The sequence below is a fragment of the Rhipicephalus microplus genome, chromosome 3 (assembly GCF_043290135.1).
Source record: "Rhipicephalus microplus isolate Deutch F79 chromosome 3, USDA_Rmic, whole genome shotgun sequence".
NCBI classification, from domain to species: Eukaryota; Metazoa; Arthropoda; class Arachnida; order Ixodida; family Ixodidae; genus Rhipicephalus; species Rhipicephalus microplus.
This window is the reverse complement of record NC_134702.1, coordinates 19,613,411-19,637,011: the sequence shown is the minus strand read 5'-3', so window position 1 is coordinate 19,637,011 and position 23,601 is coordinate 19,613,411. Positions and strand designations below refer to the sequence as shown.

Here is a 23,601-nt window from a genome sequence, read left to right as displayed (position 1 = left end):
CACTCATGTGGTGGCACACCAGGAGCAAATGTCCCGTGTTTGCTGCTGCCACTTTATACCCGCAAACTTTTTAATCCCATCGACCCCTTTAACTATGTCTCCCTTCCGTGCAATTGGCTTCTCTGGGAATCCAGTTAGTTACCATTAAAGGCCAGTGGTTATTCCACCTACGTGCTACTTGCCCAGTCCATAGAAATTTCTTCTTTTTTATTTAAACTATGATATACTTATTCCCGGTTTGTTCCCTGACCCACTCGCTCTGCTCTCTTCTTGTCTCTTATGGTTACGCCGTTCATTTACCTTTCCATCGCTCGCTGCGTCATCCTCAATTAAAAGCTAAACCCTCTTTGTAAGTCTACACGTTTCTGCTCCGTAATTAAGCACCTAGGCACGGTAAGCATCCCTCGAAAGGAATGTATATAACGGCTGTATCATGCCGGTACTTATCTATAGATACGGTGTCAACATATAGGTGATGCAAAAAAGCGTCGTTGTGACGCCACCAGTCATCTATATTTGTGCCGTCAACATGGCGTGGCTATAATGTCACATAGCGAGCCGTCAGATAATAATGTCATAGCAAGACATCGTCACTTGAAACAAGGCGTACCGATCCCGGACGTGCTGCGAAACCGCTTGAGGTGTAGAGAGCTACCAATGCCTCTGATCTCGAAGGTAGTGCAAGAAAACGTTTGGTGCAGCATAGAGTTTTCTATAGACACTCTAGAGGGAAATCTGGCGCTAGCGTCTATGGGCGCTACCGCATGCCACTTCAGCGAGCATGGAAATTATAGGTAGTACACGGATTTTCCTTGTGATCATATACTTTACGTTTGTTCCTGCTTCGCATGGCTTGAAGCTACTTCGTCACGTAACAATAATCAAAAATAGTTCATCAGTTACGTTTCACCACTTCAATTTTTTAGGCTCACCAATTTGAACAGGGTCAAGAAGTTTAAAACGATTTGTTCTTTCATTGAAACATAACCGAAACACTGCAATAAACGAAGCCACAACTGCGTTCAAAGCCCGCAAGCACGAAGACTAGGAAAATCCGTGTGCTACTCATCATTCCCATGGTCGCTGAACGACCGCAGTGCCAGAGTCGCCTCTAGTTGATTTTGATTGATATGTGGGGTGTAACGTCCCAAAACCACCATATGATTATGAGAGACGCCGTAGTGGAGGACTCCGGAAATTTCGACCACCTGGGGTTCTTTAACGTGCACCCAAATCTGAGCACACGGGCCTACAGCATTTCTGCCTCCATAGAAAATGCAGCCGCCACAGCTGGGATTCGATCCCGCGACCTGCGGGTCAGCAGCTGAGTATTTTGGCCACTAGACCACCGCGGCGGGGCCCTTTGGTTAAATTTAGGAAACTCTATGGGGTGCAGAGAGCTTTCAGCAGGCGAGATCAATACAATCAACCGAGAAGAAAATTATGGCTTTTCGTGTCGTCTGAAGCTAATGCATCAGAGACCATGTTAGTTGTTTCGTTTTCCCTACATCTCTATACGCCTATAAGTGACAAGTGAGGAACCATTTGATTGACCGATCAATTGGTTAATGAACTTATTGATTGGCTATACGATTCGCGTTCGATTTGATACAAAAACTCTACAACAGGCAGAGTGCCAACCCCTGTCGATTTCTCGCTCTTGCGTATATAATTTCTGCATTTGCATTTCTACGTACATATTTTTTCTGCGTATGCTTTTCTGCCTCATTGACAGTAATGATCAAAAGGTGTCGTATAGCTTGGACACAGACTAAAATAACAAAGCGAGACGAGCTTCTTTCTCGTCCGTGTCTGCTATAGCGCTATGACACCTTTTGATGCATTTAATCAATTAGCCCGAAAATCCACGTTGTCAGACGGCCATGAGTTCACAAAAGGCGCAGGATTAAGCTATCCAAAGTCTCCCCGCGGCAGCGCGAACCGCGATTGTTTGGTCACGGGCGTTGGACGCCGCAGATGCCGCCGGGGCACCTCGGAGGCGGGCGACGGTTTTTTCGGGTCGCGAGCCCCGGAGCAGTCGTGATTGCCGTGCCAACGACCTCGGGTTCCAAATACTACCCCGGGCCCACGACTCGGCGCCTTATAACCCCCAGCGCGGGGGCCTCACGGACCCTCCTCTCAGAGCCGCACCCGTTTTATGCCTAGGGATTCGCGACCGTTCATCTCCAAGCCCAACGGGGTGACGCCACTCTCCTGCCGCTCCGTAGACAAGAAGCGTGTTTGTAAACAAACAGTGGCCCCTGTGTGGTGGGAATGTTAGTTGGTATAGAAGCGGGCAGCATGGGTGGTGCACTGTTATGTGAAAACAAACGCGGCTGAAGCGTCTTCCTAAGGAAAGTAGCACGGTTTACTAAACCTGGTTTTTTAGGAGTGCAGTCAACGCATACGCGAGGAAGACACACGCGCACGTGCACACACAAACACACGGAGTCCGCGTTTGGGTGTGAGTGTGTTACGAAGCAGAAGAAAAAAAAATAAAGAAACAGCGAGGTCCACGCCGTGAAACGCGTTGGCCTACGAAGTTGTAAGCGCGCAAGTACGTGATTGGCTATAGCGACGTGCCATAGTGCAGTGAACCCGCCGCCACATTTGAAGTACGCGCACTTCCACATTCCGAGAACCGTGAGAGTCGTTATCAGTAATCGTCATTATTACTTCGAGGAATCATCGTCAGATAATTAGCGCAGGTCACGTGACCTGCGTGACGCTAGCTAATATACTATTGCAACTATGTCGACGGCACAGTGTAAAAATAACAGGGTAAAAGGAGAATTACAACTTAATTGTAAAATCAGGTGGCATTTATTGACATTTCAATCAATTGAAGAAATCTGGAGCAATCACCCATTCTCTCCAGTATCGGTTATTGCCGGAGGGTTAGAGAAATTGATGTTAGCCCCAGTACGAATGCTCAAGACCTGCAAGGAGTCGGTGCGACGGCTCTTACACTTCGAAAAACACTTTTGTCGAGACGTCAGCAGACGGTATGCCGTATTTATGTCACGTCCTTTAAATAAAACGCTACAGTTTCTCTTCGCCCCATGTGGAAATGCCTCAAGTCGGCAACACAACGTCCCTACCTCTGGTTGCCGCCGCCTGGCCCGCCTTCAGCTCGTCAACTCGCCATGCCTCCACACTCTCCGCGACATACTCGCGGCCCACTTGTGCTCACATGTTCATCGGTTGAGAGATTTCACAATTAGTCAAAGCCTAACTTAACCACGGGATGTCGTTCCGTCTCCCTCTGATATCGACGAGTCCACAAGTGAGGATCACAACAACCCGATGTCTGTGTACCCTTACAGCTATAGATAGCTCTCCCTCTGATCCGAAGAGAGAGAGAGAGAGAAACAACTTTATTTAAGTGAAAAAAACAACAAAAAACACACGGAGGAATGGCGATCAGGCCGTGCCTTAGCCGCCATCCCCTCAGCTCGTTGTATGGCCCGGAGCTGTGTACTTCTAGGCTCGTATCTCGGAGTACTCTTTCCCATGCCTCGGACGAGGGAGTGGTCAGGAGATAAGGTGGGGGTGGATCCTCGCTGCAGTCCCATAGTATATGAGAGAGGAAGGCAACGGAGCCACATTTTGAGCAACGCGGACTGAACAGATCGGGCTAAATGTGTGTTTTGTTGCGACTCGGGTCCGGTGGGTCTCGTCGTTTGTAGCTGGTCACCCCATCGGACTCGTCTCTTACAACGAAGAGCAATGCTTGTACGGGAAAACAGAGAACAGACATTTATTTACATTAGAAAGAGGTCAATAAAAAAGTTTAGTTACATAGTGGCGTTCTTCGTACATGGCGAGCTCTCCACTCGAAAAAAGCACTCCGAATGAGCCGAGGGGGAGGGGGGGGGGGCTCATTAAGTAGGGTGTGTTCTCCCCAGATCCCTAGATAGGGGAATGCGTACAGATGGCACTGTCCAATCACGGATCACACATAACCGGCGAGGGTGACGGGCATGCATGGCCCACGAGAACGTCCGATATTGAAGCGTGGTTAAAGTGAGCTATTCTAGCTCACTTTAGCGTGGTCTCAGCACGGCGGGATTCGCTCGGAGGATTTCAAGCTGGACGGTCGTGCCCTCACGATCTCTGACGCCAGCATGGCTCCCGCCGACTGGTTCACCCTCCGCGGTCTCCGGACGCCATGCAGCTCTCGCATTGTGGTGCCCCGCCCTTGGACTGCTTCGACCGGATCCCCACTTTCCTATCTCCTTCTATTTTCCGTCGCTTGCCTCTCTATTTCTTCATCCATTTCCTTCTATTCTTTTTATCCCTCCTTCCCCCCCCCCCACGCTTATAAGGCACTGCGCCGTGTCGCCGCTCAGGCAGACAGAAATTAGGTGTCTTTTTTTCTCTCCCTTACAACCACAACCACCACCACCAGCAGGGCCATGTGGCACAAACGTAGCTCTTCCTCGTCGATGTGTGCCGCTGGGCGAGGGGTCTGAAGCTCATGACGGCATCCATCAAAAGGGCTGCCACAAACAAGCTTAAAATGGTCTGCCGAACTGCCTGCTTAATTAGCGGGGCGATTTGCGGCCGCCACCGCCGTCATCTTCTAAAGAAGATGCTGCACTTTTAGTCGTCTCCCGAACGGCTTACGGCGTCAGGGCGGCGAGACGCCTCACCCTCCGGCCAGGGGGAAACAATACCAGGCGGACGTAGGCCGCCGACCAGTCGGCGACTTGTTTGAACATCAAAAGGAACGTCGATTCCTTGTCAGCCCCGACGCCGGTCATAACAGCTTCTCCACCGGGGAATGAAGATCCCGAGGTGCGGTGGCAAGCAGGTACTGTGCAGCGGGATCTGTATTGCAGCTTGTCGGCTCTTCCTCTATTACTCTTGTCCCGAACATTAGATCCGCTGATCATGGACCAAGAGAGCGTTGCTCGCATGGATGAGGTGGCCCCCTCCATCATATTCTGCGCACACGCCAAATGAGACTGTGTAAACTGCGCCGAAAACACAACCACAAACAAGCAAACACATGGCGATTTCCTACCAAGAATCACCAGACTTAGCTCCACCTGGGGAAGTCGTTTCCCTATACCTTAACTTTGATCCTGTTACCCCCGTCATGTAGAAACACCAATTCAGCCACTCTTAAAAGACATAAACAGTAAGCAGAAAATCGTTTTGAAGCCTTCGGGGCACTAGGGGCAACGACTCAGACCATCTGCGTTGCCGTTGAGCTTACCCTTCTTGTAATGAATATCAAAATTCTATTGTTGAAGAGATAAGCTCTAGCGCAAGAGACGGCCGTTTTTCGATGACATGGACTGCAGCCATGTGATGGGACGGTGATCAGTCTCTATTGTGAACCTGGAACCGGGGATGTAGCAGGCTAGCTTCTGCACAGCCCAAACAACGCAGGCACATTCCTTTTCTGGCGCACTGTAGGCTTCCTCACGAACCGAAAGGTTTCTACTGGCATACAGTGCAGGGTGTTCCTGGTCGTTCTCTCCCCTTTGACAAAGCACGACACCCATACCCCGGTCACTGGCTTCACAGAATGAATGACTTAGAGTAGTCAGGCGCGCTCAACACTGGCTGACTCGTCAGTGCCTTCTTTAGTACATGTAGAGAATGCATGCTCGTTGGCCCTATCCCATTGTACGATCTGGGGTTCAGTCTTCCCGAGAGCATCTGTCAAGAAACTTGCAATATCAGAGTAACGCGGGATATACATTTGGTAATACCCGGTCAAACCAAGAAACGACCGAATGTCCTTCTTGGTTCGTGATTGGGGGAAGTTATTTATAGCGGCCAGCTTCACTTCTGATGGCCAGCGGTAGCTTTGACCCATTACATGCCCTAGATAAGCTACCTCCGCGCGCCCCAACCCGACGCCGGTCATAACAGTGTATACCCGCGGGCACGAGAACGAGTTCGTTTGGAGGCGGCGCCATGTGATTTCTTGTGGTTTCGTGAGATTGGGATGCGGCAGTGGTTTCGTTCGACGTGCGAGGTGATAGTGCTGGGCAATTTCGTGATAGGATATGAGGGGCTCGCCGGTTTTCTCTGGGTTCGTGGCGGGGCCTACCGCTCGGTTGACGAATTCTCGAGCTTCATCCGAAGAATCCGAAGAGTCCGTCCCCTACAACAACGCGCATATACGTGAAACCGACCGAGACCTTCCATTAACGAGCCTTTTTCAACTTTTTTCACCCGGCCATCTTTTAATCACTGGTCACGGTAGTGGTGAGTGTCGTAGTAATAAATTAGCTACTCATATCTCAACTCACATCGCACAGTATTGCATGTAGGAGCTTGATGCTCGACGGATGTTTGTTACACACCAACGTCACGCGATTCAGTGACAGCTTCCTGCGTCCTCTACTGTGCACGACTGCGAACCGCTTCTTTCGTTGACCACATGTAAACAATGCTTGGCCGGTCATTGGGCTCGTGCCAGTTCACAACGATGACAATTCAATTCTCTATCTTATCTACTACAGGAAAACTTCGACCACAACCACTTTGCCGTGAAATTCCTACACCGCACATGTGTCGCAGGAATTGGGCAAGTCCCAACTACGTTTCATCTTCTCTTGCTAATCGTATGTGCGGATTGCAGGGGCCAGTCGTTGAGCGCGTGCCGGTTCAAGACGACGATAATGTTTATCTACGACACAGGGCGAACCTCGATCAAGACAGCTCTGCTGTTAAGATGTCACTATGTGGAGATGAATGACCTGGGAAGCGTTTAGCATGCGACACATGACGTGACCCGCATTCTCGAACCACAGCCGATTATACACGCAATCCGTAACTGAAACCCCAAGACCTGTCAAGAAAATGCCCTTTAAACATTTATATTAACGCGATGACGTAACACAGCTCGTTGCGAAGAAATTCTACCGTCAGCGGTTGTGAGCGAAAAATCATCTTATGCGTGACCAAAAAATCGAGACCGATGCTAATAAAATAAATGATAAAAAATTCAGAGTGGCGTCCGAACCCGGGTCGTTTGCGGGGCAAGCGGATGTTGTAGCACACGGCCACCCGCCTGCTTGTGCAATACAGTGAAAATGACTTCATCTGCTTGAAAATGCAGTGAAAGTAACTATCATGCTTTACAAACACATTTGATTGATTGATTTTGTGGGGTTTAACGTCCCAAAACCACGCTATGATTATGAGAGACGCCGTAGTGGAGGGCTCCGGAAATTTCGACCACCTGGGGTTCTTTAACGTGCGCCCAAATCTGAGCACACGGGCCTACAACATTTCCGCCTCCATCGGAAATGCAGCCGCCACAGCCGGGATTTGATCCAGCGACCTGCGGGTCAGCAGCCGAGTACCTCAGCCACTAGACCACCGCGGCGGGGCAGCTTGCTTTACAAACACAAACGTCCTATATACATACTTCCCAATCCAACAGGAAATATTGCCGCAATAATGTGTGGTACAAGCACCCATTGCCCGCGGCCGTCAGCACACATGGGATTATCATAATGACTTCATGGTTTAATGCCCGTCAACCACTACAAAAGAGACGCACGCTATACTGCGCCTATTTCCTTAAGACCACGAAGTGGGTGCATAGCAAGTTCGAAAAGGTTCCATGCACGAAGTGTTTGAAGTACGCACCAGGAATACATCGCTATCACGTTCAACTCTTAAAGGTGAAGCTTTAATGTCTCTCCATTTTTTTTTTTGATCAGCATGGTATACTTACGTATTTCTGCCACTCTCTGTTTCGCGACGCGCGTCGTTATATGCAAGGCATGTCGCATGTACTTAGCGTTTCCTTTACATTTACAGTGGGTCGGTGGTGAGAGGTGGAGGTTATCCAATTTGTGTGGACGGAAACAACTACCCGGAAGAACTACCCAGTACTTTCAATCCCCCAGCGTGGGCGCGTGCCACAGTTTACAGGCTCTTCTTCTTTCTTGTAAGTCCGGTGATGTTTGACAACCCGAGCTCAGGTGTCCCATGAGAGGACTTTGAGGCCTTGCCTCATCGCCACCTCACGGGCCTGCCGGACGGCCCGTGTCTTGAAGCGCCGCGGAGCGACGGCCCACCTCGACGCAAGAGCATTCTACCATCTCAGCTGCTCTAATAGGGCACTCCCACACGTTCCAGAGCGTCGCACACAACTTTTCTGCAGCGGGAGTCCAGAGTAAACGCAAAAACTTGGAAGAAAGCTTGAGCTTCGCCCTGACGGAGAACGCGACAGCGCTTTCGGGCCCCCGTTCTCAAATGATAGTTTGCTGTCGGTTCTATAGGTGCATGCCTCAACCGTGCCGCAAGGAGACGAATACCCTTTGCACGTAAGTACAGTGGCTGTTTAGGTGCACCTCGAGCGAGTGTACATACGTTCACAAAGTGTCATTTCGGCGGTTTGCTGCTATACACGAGAAAGCGAAGGTGTAGCTTGGTAATAATGACGGTGACAATTGTCTGTGTGTAGCGGAATATATATTTGTTACTTCTGCACCCGTGTCTCATCGTCGGGCCACGTTGTCTGCGTTGAAACAGCACCTGTGGCACACGCCTTCGTAAACGACTAGGGAACGAGTCGCTTACACACGTGCAAGTGTGACTGGAAGTAAACAACGCGACGGACGCAGCCATTGCACAGAATGTGCTGCCGCACCTCCTAAGCGGACGTGGCCTTAAACAGGCCGAGGGTAAAAGCAGCAAGGATTTTTGTTTATTTATGACTTGTTTTATGCATATTAACTTTCGTTATAACGAATACAACAGTTTAAATATCATGAGTGCCGTTTTAGGCAACAGCCTATTCTGTGCAAGCCACTGGTACTGAGGTTTACACACTTGGTCGCAGCGAAGTGACGTAGGGGAACGCACATGCCAGCAAGTGTACTTTGCAGCGAGTGACACTAAACTTGCTCGTGTGACAGCGCGCAAATGACACTCGCGGCTAAGTGTACTCGCTCGAAGTGCACTCAAGTTGCCACGTGTGACAGGGGCATTAGAAAATATCCTAGAATGCCTTCTACAAGTACAGTGTCCACTACACCACAGATATTCTGTTTCCTGGTGCTGCTGCTGATGATTAAATTTGTCTCGGCGCTTTTTAATGGGTAGGTTTTTACAACACTAGGTCGTCACGCAATTCACATGCTTTGACACGTGGTGCAATCTACTAAATACTCCACCCATTAAATAACAGACTTTTTTATTACGCAATTATGAGCAGTATAGCATTGCTCTGACGTAGGTCACCTGCTTGCCACGTAGAACGCGATTTTAACGTGCACCGAGGACTTCAGTTTTGTTGTTGTTGTTTTTGATTACCCCTACCTCTTTTTTTCTCTTTTGCACGGACAATGGCGATTTTTTGCTCACGCGCCTACCCACCTTCGTGTGAATATTTGCAAGTACAAGATAACAGTTGCATTTTGAGAATACGTTCAGTCGTATTTGTGTGCATAAGCCGGCTACGGTGGAACAATAAGCCCTTCATGAAGAACACCGATGTTGAACGTACACTCATCTTTGTGCGTACATGTGCCGCTAATTGGTGTCGAATAGAAAGAAGGCACATAGCTCTATGTAAGCGAAACCGGAAGTGTGGCAGCTTGGGCTAGTTGGTATGGTATGACGATAGTTATAGCGCGAGAACAAAACGACGACACAGAGACAAGAAGGACACGAAAGACACGAGCGCTCGTGTCTTTCGTGTCCTTCTTGTCTCTGTGTCGTCGTTTTGTTCTCGCGCTATAACTATCGTCGAAACCGGAAGTTGGGGTGCCTCCGTACGATTGCTTTGCTAAATAAAGCGGTCTAACCACGGAGGCACCTTGGACAGTGCTAAGCACGAACGCGTCAATTAACACAAAACAGACCCGTTTTTTTTTTTGTTAAAAACAGAACTTTTATTTACAAAATTTTAGCTGAGGTATAGGCAACGACAAAGCATACCGACAACAATGACAAATTTGACAGTTCCTAGAAGAAAAAAAAACGGAACAGCACATTTTGTTACATCGTTTTTGATGGCGTGCTTACCGAAAACACATGCGTGTGTGTGTCTTTTTTTTTCAACGCTAAGTAACAGTGTACAGCACTTCCGACATAAGCACGTTGCGTCGAACGCATGTCAACATAACGCGTGGTTTCGTCACAGTGCGCTAGCTGCGCCTTTGCGTGTCTCGCTCTTATTAAAGCATTCACAGTAATTGTGTACAAAAGACTACTCCGCAATTTGCGAGTGTTCGATTTCGGCTAATAAGCATTGAAACTTCCACGGCTATATCGCACGCTTATTTTAGTTTTTACTCTATATTAACGTTCAGTCTAACCCCTCACGGTGCAGTCATCATAACAGCTGCCAAGCAGTCCGGGCGTCATATCTGTTACGTAAGTCGTGAATACCTTACAACTAATGCCAATTATTAACAGATCTTGACGCTACGAAACTTGCGGAACACTGCTGTGCTTTTCAACTTCCAAGTTCCTAGGTAGTCGTTATCCTACGTTGTTCTTCGCACCAACACGCACAGCAGGAAGTCTCCTGAACTTGATCCACTTTTTTTTCCCATTTCTGAGCGCGTGTTCCTAACCATACGGCGTAATATTTGGCATAGATGCATTATATACTACAAGCTTCATATGATGAGCAACAATAACTGAACTATCGCGGTGAATTAGAAACATGTGCTGTGTCTCACGCGTTCTCTGTTTGTGAAAAACACTCTTCGAAAACCAATAGAGAGCTTTAGAATTGAGTTGCTATGCTCCGCGTTGCTTGGGTATGTACGCTACTTTGTTTCAACATATAAGGGAGTTTTCGAATGGGGTCCCCAAAGCTCTTTGTGTATGTACACTTCGGGCCAAGCAAGCGCAAATTTTTATCGAATAGGGTCTTCTGCATTTTGGACACTCCCCCTATTTTAGGTCACGCCTGTCTGTAGGCGGATAGGCGAGAGTTCAGTGGGTGCCCTGACGCTTGTCTGACGCAAATCTTTTGGGGCAGGCTTTAGGGCTGCCGCTAAATTCAAGAAATAGCGTCCCCAACGCAACACCCGAAAGCAGTCTGGGTTTTGTGCGCACGCCGTGGCCTTGAGCCTATTTCTTTGGGACCCCTATTCGAAAACTCTCTATTAGGTACATACCCGAGAGCTTAGGGTATGACGCATTCGCAGTAGCGACAAACGCTAACGCAAATGTACCGTATTCTAAAACCGCCTAGTGCCTCGCCAACAATCAAGACAAACGCAAGAGCCCACGTGTACATCGCGTAATGCATCGCCTCGACCCTCAGTCTATCAAACGACAGCTGTTGCTTACGGCAACCTACAGTTAAGTGATCTGTAGGAGTACCTTAGGGGCGAGGTTGCGATCGGCGAACTCGGTTTGACAATTTGTCGCGATGTGCCACACTCGAGTAATTAATGGTACGACGGTGGGCAAATGGAAAGAATCCTAGACCTGGAGCCCAAGTTCAGACAACGAACCTCTGTATGTGTCAGGACACTGGAGAACACGGGCCCCTTAGCCAAAATTTCGACGCAGAAGCTGAAGCTATTTTTTTCCTTGGTCCTCCCTCCGTTGCTCCAAAGTTTTCATATTTTATGAACACTCACGTTTTCATAAAGCTGGAATCAACAAACATGTCCATCATCCATTTTCGTCTTTACATCGACCTCAATCTAAAACCTACCGTCAGGCACTGTTCCTTTTTGTGTCTGGCATTTGTAAATAAAATTCTACTAGCAATAAACGAAGGCGTGATAGCCAAGAAATGTGGAAGCCTCGTACTAGTCACACTTAGTTAGGTTATTGGTCTGGAAGGAAAACCAGCCCGTGTAAATCTGCGTTCTATATCCTGCGGACTAGAGGAAGCGACGAAAGCGGACATTCGTCAAGAGACGCGCCACTTCCGAGCAGTTTTAAGATGTGCGCCCGGGTCATGATGTGGTGGCCGATTGCAGCGCTGTACAGATTAAAAAATAAACGATAAAATCAGCTGCTTGCGTGAACACAGAGATAATGGACGTAAGAATCGTGTAACAAAACAAAAAGAGCAAAACAAGCTCACTGTCAATTGTCTTGTTGCTTCAGCGAAAGCAAAAAAATATACAAAACACTCATCAACTCTTCACATACATCATGCATGGCACTCTTCCCAAACAAAATACATTAAAAGAAAGCGCATTTTGGACCAAGCCCCACTCCGCCCGCTCTGGGCGGTATCGGCAGCAGTCACTAGCTCAGACAAGGCAGCAAAATGACCTTTGAAGAGGTCGCAGATGTACCGTTCCATTAAATGCCATGTTACGTATTACTTACTCCTCCTAAACACGTTCTATCTCCGGACATTTCGCCCTATCTACCACTTGTGTTTCACTTTTCCAATACTAATGCGAAGACGCAACCAGAAAACGCAGTTCTTATATTTCTGCGCACCGTAGTGCCAGGTAAAATAGATCTGAAAAATATATCTACATTGTTAATCTGTAGCATTCATGGTAAAAAAGCTCCTGAGCGCATTTATTGATATACGACTGCGTTATACCAAGTTTCATTTCATCCCTACATTTTTAACCATGTCAGTGACTATGCTGTCACTATAGTTCAGACCGACACAAGACTCGCGCGACTGCTGCTACGTTCGTATGAGCCTCGCTTCAGGTAACATTTTATATAAAAGTTTGATCTGGTCAAACAAAACGTCAGCTCCGAGGAGCAAACGCACCCGAAACAACGTGTGCCTTTTCTTCTTCTTTTTCTTTCAGTTCTGCGTCATGCAACAGGTGGAGCAGCTGCGAGTTAACCATAGCCATGATTAAAGGTGGGGTCTCACGTGCTACCTACACGTTAAGCAACTGTTGTTGCGATGCCAAACTCAAGAGTAAAGTTGTCTCCTGCAGTTGGCGGAGAGCGCCCGACGTCAATAAACTCCGCAACACACACGACAACACAAGAACCATAGCTGAATGCCTGCAAAATCGTGTCGTCACTCCCTACGTAACAGACCATAAAGCATTGGCCAGGTGCATCATCTAACAACTTATCCTCTTTCAGGAGGAAATCAATCCTCGACCGTGGCATTCTAGCCTGTTGGGGAGGGCCAGTCCTGTGAGCAATCCACACATTTTTTTTTCATTTGAACTGGCCCAAATCTGTTATGGCACCGATGATCTTTCGGTACACCCCGAGACAGATGCCAGTACTCGGCACAAGAGTCCTCAAAGAGACAGTATGAATTAGTCCCTGTCATAGTAAGTAGCCATGGGTATCTTCGAGCCCCGCCTCCGACATGGCGGGCTGCAGAAGCTGTCGGGTGACGTGGGTGCTGTATGGGAGGCTTTAGGGAGGGTGGAGGTGCCATTGGCATCACCGCAATCACCCTTGTCAAGTCGCGAACGGTAGTGATTGACGATGAACTCCATCTTCTTCAGGATCTTGTCGTCAGAATCGAGGTCTTTTTCGCGCAGCAGCTCCTGCAGTAGGGGCGATATCACGTTGGGCCGCTGAGATTTGGTCGGGCTCGAGTGGACCGCGCTTCTCTTGGAGCCGGGTTCGGTGAAGAGGTCCGGCGTCAAGGCCGGTCTGGAAGAACCGCGCTGCCGGAAGGCCCACGTCTTGTTGCCGTCAGAATTAGACCGCGGCGAGGTCCGGACTGGGGGCGGACTCCTCCACGAGCAGCGACCCGGGACGCCTCGCGTGAGGAACGCCTTGTCGGAAGTCATGCTCCCTTCACTGCTGTGAGACCTCGATCGGGGTAGAGTGGCCAGTCCGGCGTCCACCGAACGACGCCTTGCGTTGGGGTTAGGCGGAGTAGACGACTGTCGGACTCTGCCGTTGGTCATCGCCTGCTGCTTGGTCATCTGTTGCTGCTGATGATGTTGAGGAATTGGCGACGTCGTTCCGTTTGTGGTCAGATTCTCCGAGCTCGTGGCCCGGTTGGGTGCGGCGAGGTAGGGAATCCTAGACTTGGCAGATGGTGGCGGAGGAGTCTGCCTGGACCCTACACCAGATATTGAATGTCTCGGAGAGGATGCCGTTCCGTTCGTCTTGGCGGGAGAGGCGGAGGGCGAAGCGGACGATGCGTAGCTCTCGTCGGCCGACGCGGCGCTGCTGTCGATGACGTCATGTGAACGTCCTCCCGCCGGGTCGGGTCGTTCTGGCGGCGCCATCTTCCACGGGGAGGTGCCGTTGGTGCTTCCGAATTCGCCTGGCTGTGGTGTGATGTTGCCTGTCTTGGCGATCTTTCGCGGCGAGCACTTCCGCGACCCTCCAGGTGTCTTGGCGAACTCGCCTTCGGATGTCTCGCTACTGCTGTCGGCGGGCACTCCGCAACCACCGCTGCTGGAGCTGGTCGAGTCGTCGCTGCAGTGCGATATTCGTGACGGTGTCAGGTCTCGGTCGTGGTCGCCGGTCAGCGAGTTGTTGTGCAGCAGGCCTCTGTGTGACATCAGTGGCGACGTGCTGCCGTAAGAGTAGTTTGCTGCGGGAGGTCTGCAAAAGAAAATAAACGGCCACGGATTAGAGTGAGCGCTATTTCGAGTGGTCATGTACCGCTGAATCACTACCGGCTCTTTGTGCTATCATAAGCGTAATGAACTCCTTTCACATCTGTCTAACTGAAGCTTTTTAGGCAAACCTTTAACGTTTGCTACTTGAGCCATTCTAATGTAGCTTTGCTGAGCGAAAGCCACGATGAAATAAGCACAATACTTTTCCCATTCTCTCGTCCTCATCCCGGGAGTTTCGTTCAGCGCCGCTACACAACTGGGTTCTTTAATATCACCGAGATGGCTTCATGTGTTTCCACGAACCAGCAGATTGCACACTGGCGACCTTGTATTGCTCGTCCTTTCTTTGGCTGGCCATAACTTACGTGCCACGCTAACGGCAACCACGCTGACAAACGTCAATTTTAGTTTTACGCAAACATCGCTGAATTAACAGCATATTGAATCCCTTGGAATAATTATATATAAGAAAAAACAAAAAAAAACCTAAAAGCGAAACTATGCTTATATACCACCTTGTTCGGGCTAAGGGTACTAGGAAATGCTTTTAATGCTTCCCTCTCTCACAGAAAAGGGCTTCTCAATTTTTCATCGTATATTCCAACTCATAACTATGGAGACATTCGGTTCACAACTTCTTAGCAAAATATAAGAATAAAGAACAACTAAAAAAAAAAACGCTTGATACAAATGTTTACGATGGTCATAGAGGTTTGGACTAAAAAGGCACTGTAATCGGTGCACTGAGTACAAGTTTCAATGCGACGCCTAAAATTGACAATGCGACGCCTAAAATTGACAATTCTCATCTTTCGTCGGGAGGAATACACCAGATAACGTAAAGCAGGTTACAAGGTTATGACCCGGCATCCTTGATTGATTGATTGATTGATATGTGGGGTTTAATGTCTGAAAACCACCCTATGATTACGAGTGATGCCATGGTCGAGGGTTCCGGAAATTTCGACCACCTGGGGGTTCCTCAACGTGCACCCGAATCTGAGCACACGAGCCCACAGCATTTTCGCCTCCGTCGAAAATGCAGCCGCCGCAGCCGGGATTCGACGCCGCGACCTGCGGCTCAGCAGCCGAGTACCTTAGCCACCGCGGCGGGGCATGACCCGGTATCCTAATAAGATCATTATTTAGCACCGCAGCACTGACCTATTGTATGTGACCTGCATGGTTGGGCTACCACCCTTTCCGGCAGTCATGGTCAGCTTTGCCGATGTCGATGTCCTGTGGCCTGCGAAATGAGCAAGAAAAAAATATGCTTTTAATAGTTTATTCAGTCATTAGAATGAAATTAACTAAGCGAAAAAGAAAGTAGCCCCAAAACCAATTGGACATGTTTTGCATACAAGGGAAAGGACACTTCATGCGTTAGCTGCTTACAGTGAAGCTCGCCGGCGCGAATGCACTTTATTGTAACTGCGGTATGGGAATACATGAGGAGGTAAAAATGCCGTAAAGGTAGAAAGCCAGATAAGACAAGGTATACACTGAGAAACATTAAAAAATATTAGGAGAATTTATAACTTTCACTCAAGTGCAGACGTTAATTTGACAGAAGATTCTGATCAATTCCCCCCTCCCCTTGCAAAAAAAAAAAATCAGGCCACTTCTAGTTCACTGGTTGATATGTGGGGCTTAACGTCCCAAAACCACAATATGATTATGAGAGACGCCGTAGTGGAGGGCTCCGGAAATTTAGACCACCTGGGGTTCTTTAACGTGCACCCAAATCTGAGCACACGGGCCTACAACATTTCCGCCTCCATCGGAAATGCAGCCGCCACAGCCGGGATTCGAACCCGCGCCCTGCGGGTCAGCAGCCGAGTACCTTAGCCACTAGACCACCGCGGCGGGGCTCTAGTTCACTGGTCAAAATATCTGCTAGACGTGGAGCTAACATGATAGTCTCGTACGACAGTAGCTTCGCCTTGAGCGTCTCCGTTCAGAAACGATTATATACGTGTTCGCGACTTCATCAGTTTTTCTTTCTTTTTTTCTAATGCTGAGTGCAATTTCATTACGTTGGGAAAGCTTATTGCAGCATTGGACGGATCTGCAACATTGAGGCAAAAGTGATATATGCAACATATATTCAAGATACATTCATAGAGCAGAATAGTAAAAAAAAAAGATAAGTCAGGACTGCCGACCAACACACTCGCGCTCTTGTGGACTTTCAAAAATCTTCGTCATTCCTGACTTCAACTCTCCGTAAAAATACAACGCCTACTACCACGCAGCAGGGCCTAGTTGGGAATACAGTTGATCAGGACATCTCGAGTGGTCATGTGGTTCTTTCTTTGCTGTTGGTTCATTCCTTTTCTATTCTAGCGCATCTTTTCCCTGCCTATATGGGAAGATGGCCGGGCGAAGCTTACCTGATCTGCACCTGCAAGGATCGTGCTTGTCGAGGTAGTGCTCCAGCGTGTCCCATCCGCCGCCCACGCGCACCATCACGTGACTGCGGAGTATCTGTGAAGAGAAGGATGAGGAAGAGGAGGAGGAAAAAGAGAAAGGCACTAGCAATTAAGTTGTGGCTCTGAAGAAGACGGAAGCCATATGGCGCTATTTACCGCAACCATTGCAAGAATCAGGGCCAATAGATTAGGTTACGGTATAAGATGACACGTTACTAGAGAAAGAAACAAACAAGCAGCGCTAACACAATAAAATAAGAGTCGTATATAGGTGCGCCGAGATAGAGCACTGAACCTCGCGAATTTGTCTCATACGAGCGACGAGCTGTAACAGCACATCAGGAGAGAGAGTGATTTGCACAAGTGACAGAAAATAAGCTGACAACAAGCAACACGACTGATCAGCATCGGCTGGTTGTACTGCACTGAATAAAAGAAACAACACAACAGACAGATATTCAACACTAAAGCGAGCTCAACACTAAGCGAGCACCAGTACAAGCTCGGAGCCATGGTACTCTTTTAGAATCACCGCCAAGAAATAGAACGAACGTCTGACGCATTGCATATCGTGTTAGAATTCCCTCTTTTGTTCCGACATTCTAATGTATATCTCTCGCTCAGTCCCATACACAAGCAAACAGAAAATGACCATGGTTAGAGCTACCCGTCACAGAAATTCAAGTGCTTTCTCTCTCTCAAAAAAGGGAGAGAGAGAGAGAGAAACAACGCATTGCGCGGTATCACCGAGGACAACAGAAGCATTTACAATCCGAACTTACTCTACCGTACAAATCTACTGCGTACAGAGACGGCTCTGGCAAGCGCGATGTTCAGGAAATTCTGAAATTTTCACATATCAAGTGAATATAAGTATGGCGCAGCTACCGACATCGTCGTATATAGCGTGACGTCAGGCTGCCTCATGAATGCACCAGGTATATGACCAGTTTTTATGGCGTCAGGTACTGGAACATACAAAATAGCTGCTTCTGCCTTCCCAACCAAAGCGGAGAGGCTATGGAAACGTCACGATAAGTTGCGCAAAGCCCACAACAAGAAGCACGATCATGCCCCTTCGTAACCTAAGAATACAGTATTTATTTATTTATTCATTTGATTTGCATACACAGATACACAAGGACACAGAGGAAAGATGGAGAGAGCAAGCTGGCAACTGCCACGTGGAGGGGCACAAGGCCTGCTCACTCTTTCGGGAGGAGGGAAGAAACAGAGGAAACAAAGATCAGAGGTGAGAGAGAGGAAAGAAGATGACGAAGGGAAAAAAATGACGAAGACTTCGACGAGTATGAGTAAAAAATAAATGATAATAAAACCGTCTATAAACGGGTGGCCAGGCCCGTTTGGTTCATAAATGTAAGGAGAACTCGGTGAGGCCTGGTCGCGTTGGGAAGCACAACCGCTCGGAAAAAGGTAGTCGTGTAGAGTCGCGCACTTGAGTCCTAGGAATTTATATTCCTTAATCAGCAAAGACCGCTGCGTAGCAAATGTGGGACAGTGCACTACGAGATGCTCAAGTGTTTTGCAGGAGCCACAAGCTGCACACAACGGACTGCCCACAAGCCCTTGACGGCTTACAGTAGTAAACAAAACTACATTTTAAAAACACTTGAAAACTGACCTTTTTTTTTATTGAGTTCGCACACACGCTTACCAGTGCATACTCGAGGCTCTCGAGGACTTGGCCTCTCATTCGACGCACCAAAACGACAACTCGAAACAATGGTGTCAGTGTCTCTATAAGAGGCACGGCCATGCCCTCTCCGTTTCCAATCGCTACACACACAACACTCACCCGCACGAAGATGAGCACCTTCGTATCTCCAATCCTGTACTTCCCGTCCGCGACGCGTATCATCGGGAACTGGGACGGGCAGGTACACCTGTTCAGCAGGTCCACAACCTGCAAACGAAACAAGCAACACAAGGCTCAGTGGTGGAACACACAGTAGCGTAGCACGTGCTTTTGGCACAGTACAGCAGAACAAACGACACAAACGTCGGTCGATAACAGAAATGCGAAAAAAGTAAAAAAAAAAGAGCAATCGACAGCGCCTGAGCGACAAAGGCCTATAGTGATGACACCAAAACCTCGAAAACGGGGCCCGTGGAGGCAACAATTCACACCAGCAGAAACAATGGTTGTAGGCTGATCTACCTATTCCTGGCTCATGCCGATCCTTGGCAGTGAACATAGCCGTCGCACGTAGTACTTCCGTACGCAGCTGCTATTTATGTTTTTTTTTTCAGTCGCCGATTCACAAATATAAAACGAGTCGTGGCTCGTAATTTCAAAGCTTGTACTTCTACATATTTTTACAATTGTCACTGTGTCTATATTTCTCAGGCTGTTGATTATGTGCATTTCTTGCATTTATATGATTGTAACGAACTAAGTTATGCTTCCTTGGTTGACATACCTTGGTATTACCTTCCACTTCCTGTTTTAGAGAGGTTCACTCAAGACTATATGCCCGGATGCGGCGTTTTCAAGAATAATTCTATGGCTGCATTTTTACGATCAATTATTTGTTGGCTGATCGATCTATTAATTGACCGGTCATTAACGCCACTGCAAAAGCTGCAACAGATTCACTGAAAGCTCGTAAAACGAGGAAAGTCTTCCACACCGAACGAATAAAATTCAATGCCACGCTTATAAAGTCCGGTGAAAGGAGGCCCGCTTCGACTAGGGAGTCATTTCGACAACGCAGCGGGATACCCGTACACCCATTCGTCACCATCATAATCAATACACCGAGCACGTACACGTCGACACACGAGAGCGTCTCCCGAACGCATTTCCGGTTCACCCGCCTTATACGAGCACTAGCGGCATCAACTTTCCCTCTCAACCTTGTCGCTTCATCTCCCGCCCCATCATTTTTCTTTCTTACGCTGTCTTGCGCGAGAAGCGGCAGTTTAAGACGCATCTCAAGCTGTCTTCAGTGAGGTAAAGCTGGATTCCCCAAAGAATTTTTCTTTCGATTGCGAAACGAACAACTTGTTTTGGTCTTCCGGCCTGTCGGTGTGTTTGGAGTCTTCCTGGAGCACGGAGGGAAGGGGGAGGGGGGGGGGGGGGAGGAGGGGCAAATCTAGACGCACACCACCCATCTCATCGGCGATCACGCTGGAGAAAGTATGATGACCAGACCGTTTGCGGCAGCAAAACTTGTATTCGACTCGACCGAAGACACTGAAGGATCAGTTGCAACAGGCTATTTCACGGGTGGGTTTTTGTGCCACAACATTAAGCTGTTAATTTGCATCTTTAACAACCAAATGCTCGAACATAGCGTATACAACTATCCTTCCCCCCCCCCCCCCCCCGCCCAATCTGGCGACGTCCCTATAGTCGCATCAGCTACGGCCAGAGAGACTCCACAGTATCTCACCAATAATACAACGCGGGTTATATAACGCATCCTATACAGGTGCCGAAGCCGCCAACAGTGGCGGCGGCAAGCTGCGCCATTAATAACCCTCATCGCCACAAGTGAAGCTCCTCACAGCAGCACCTCACGCACCAAGCCTTTCTTCGTTCCACCTCTCGTTTTGTTTTGATCTCTTTCTAGAAGCCATCCCTCGGTGCGTTGCTTTCGATTGTGTGCAACCGCTTTGTGCCGGAGGTAGGCGACGACGACGTGGCGTCTCCGAGGAGGCGAGACCAAGACGGAAGAGGCCATCCTCGACGTCGCTTGATCTCGCAGAGCGTTGCGTAGGGATGAACGGCCACGATGCACCGTCTCTTCACCCCCATCTCTACGCACCCGGGATATATACCAAGCCTCCCCCATTTCACCCCCCCGCCGACAAGACAGGACAAAGCAGCATATTCTGCATCAAAGGAGGGGGGGTGGGGGTGGCTGTAAGTCGCGGGCCTGCCTCGTCTGCACTCGGAGAACCCAAGTAGCATTAGAGGTCGTTGCCACGACAATCACGGCTCTCAGTGCAGGCCCATAAAAGCGAGCGCGGACTTTCTGGAACCTCGGGCAGTAGCTCCGGAGATCGCCTCGAGCTGAAGCATTGTTATACACTGACGCCCCTTTTATCCGCGAGCCACCCGTCTACACTATCCGCGATGTGGTGTGCGTCTATTACTATGTATACACTGACTCCAGCGGCTGCGGCGGTCGGCGTTTCGTTCTGGTGCCAAAGGCGACTGGAAGAAGCCGGATGACAGCGCAGAGGCACAACTTCGATAGATACAGCCACGGAGACACAGGTCCACGCCGACACGTTCAAAGGCGATCGACCACGGCTGTTTTGTGCAGTGTCGGAGATTCAAGGTTAAATGCATATAGTTTCGTTTGCCATTATCCGTTAACAGTATACACAAGATGTATATGAAACGCCTACTGACTGAATCGAAGTCAAAAGACATACATTATTATTATTATTATTATTATTATTATTATTATTATTATTGTAGTGTTCCTACTTAAAATAACGGAACAGCATTAAAGCTTCAGTATGGAACTGGCGTCCATCTTAATCTGCTTTATTTTTTCACTTCATCCCCCTCTTCTTTCCTGCCCCGGCCCTCGCGCTTCTTCATCTTCTGTCCAAAGGCTCATACCGCTTCACCCTTCCCGCTTTCTTTTAATTACCCCTCCTGGGGTAATACCTGAAGACATTCCCAATTGAAGCACATTCAACAGATCCACGTTCACCAGTGTACCAGACAGTCTTCAAAATTCCGTTCTGGGTGGCTGTCTTGGTCACAGAGTAAGGCCCATAAAATTTGGCACTGGAATCTCTTATTCCTTTTCTCACTAGTACGAGGTCGGTGACTTGAATGTCTGGCATGTCTGCTCGATGCCTCTTGTCGAAATTCTTTTTCATTCGTTTTCGGTACCTCTCCTCCTGTGATTTTTGTTGCCTCTCCTCGACAATCTTGAGGTTTTCCAAGAGTCCCAACTCACGGTCTGCCTGCAGAATAGGGGTCTCTCCTGTAGAAGCGTACTGTGGACTGCACCCCAAGCCACTTGTGTAGGATCGGTTATGATGTTTTACGGCTGCTTCTAAAGAACATTTCCATCCCCCAGGAAAACTATCGTACATCTTGATGTATTGTTTCACGTCCCGTATGGCACGTTCTGCAAGCCCATTCGCCGCAGGATGGTATGGCGCACAGAACTTGATCGATACATTGTGATCTCGAGCCCATCTTACTAGCTTTTCACTCTTGAACGCGGGGCCGTTATCGCATACGATTGTCCGCGTAGTTCTAAACATGTCCCTTTCGAGAAGGGTTATGACGCTATTTGCATCTTCTTTTCCTGCTCGTGCCGCGACCATCCTGGTGCATTCATCTATGGCCAGCAGAAAAGCTTGCGTTTTTCTGACTCCTTCCCGTTTCTTGTTAAGTTCGGCGAAATCCAGGTGAACTACTTCAAAAGGCACGTTCGAGTGGCAAGGTAGTATCATGGTGTCCGTAGGCTGTTTATACTTGACTTTGTGTACTTGACACACATGGCATGAACGAACGTACTGACTAACGTCTTTCTTCATGTGAGGCCACGTAAACCTCTTGACCAACTTGTTGTAGGTACGCCAAAAGCCGTCGTGTCCTCCAGATTCTGGGCTATCGTGGTACAAGTAAAGCACTTTGGAAACAAGAGTTGGTGGGACTTGATACCGACCTTCCGTAAAAACCAGTTGTTCTGAGCCTTCCCACAGCTTCACTTCATTGATTTCTTCAGATTTTTCTGTGTTGTTTTGTACCATCAATCTTGATAGAGCATCTGCATCGGTTAAAAGCGGTCCTGGTCGGTGCGAGATGGTAAAGTCAAATTGCTGCAAGTAATTCACCCATCTGGCGATACGCCCTTTAGTTTGGGTCATATTCAAGAGATGAGTGAGTGCCTGGTGATCGGTGAACAAAGTGAACTTCGTACCTTCCAGGTACGTGCGGAAGTAGTCAACGGCCTTCAGAACCGCCAGTGCTTCTTTTTCCGTAGTAGTGTAGTTTGTTTCAGACGGCTTGAAAGTGTAACTGTAGTAACCGACTACGTGTCGCTTTTCTCGGCCAGATGCTTCAATACATTTTTGATACAACACTGCACCAGTCCCATAATGTGAGGCGTCAGTGTTCAATTCAAAGGGTAAAGTGAAATCTGGTATACGCAGAACGGGGTCAGAAGAAATTCTGTGCACCAAGTCACGGTAGACTCTCTCACATTCGTCACTCCATTCAAAGGGAACTTCTTTCTGCGTTAAGCGCGTGAGGCATCTAGTTTTGACAGCAAAGTCCTTTATGAAAGATCGGAAATGTCCTGCCAATCCCAAAAACACACGCAGTGAATGGACGTCATATGGTTTCTTCAACTGGGAGATCTTCTCGACGGACTCTTGTTTTGTGCTTTTGGTGTTCCCATCGAAGACTCTTCCAAGAAACACCACTTTTCGTTGAAAGAATACACTCTTCTTAAAATTAACCTTGAGATGTGCCAAGCTCAAGGCGTTTAACACCTGAGACAGATGGTCCTGATGCTCAGCCTCTGTTTTGGAGAAGACTATAATGTCGTCTATGTACACATTACAAAAAACACCAAGGAATGGCTTTAGGACGTCGTTCATGATCTTCTGGAACCACGCTGGCGAGTTTTTCCAACCGAAAGGGAGCCGGTTGTATTCGTAGAGATCGAATGGCGTGATAAAAGCGG

General features: G+C 48.4%; 1 protein-coding gene across 2 annotated transcripts in view; it reads right to left on the bottom strand.

The window, feature by feature from the left end:
* Positions 1-9,848: 9,848 nt before the first annotated feature.
* Positions 9,849-23,601, bottom strand: part of LOC119181040 (uncharacterized) — a 217,507-nt gene continuing 203,754 nt past the window's right edge. For both annotated transcript variants that reach the window (XM_075889015.1, XM_037432216.2), the window contains 4 exons: positions 18,729-18,836; positions 16,874-16,967; positions 15,645-15,726; positions 9,849-14,463 (listed from right to left, as the gene is read on the bottom strand). In XM_075889015.1, the coding sequence (XP_075745130.1) occupies positions 13,209-14,463; positions 15,645-15,726; positions 16,874-16,967; positions 18,729-18,836 (1,539 nt within the window). In that variant the 3' untranslated portion in view covers positions 9,849-13,208. The remainder of the gene's footprint in view (positions 14,464-15,644; positions 15,727-16,873; positions 16,968-18,728; positions 18,837-23,601) is intronic.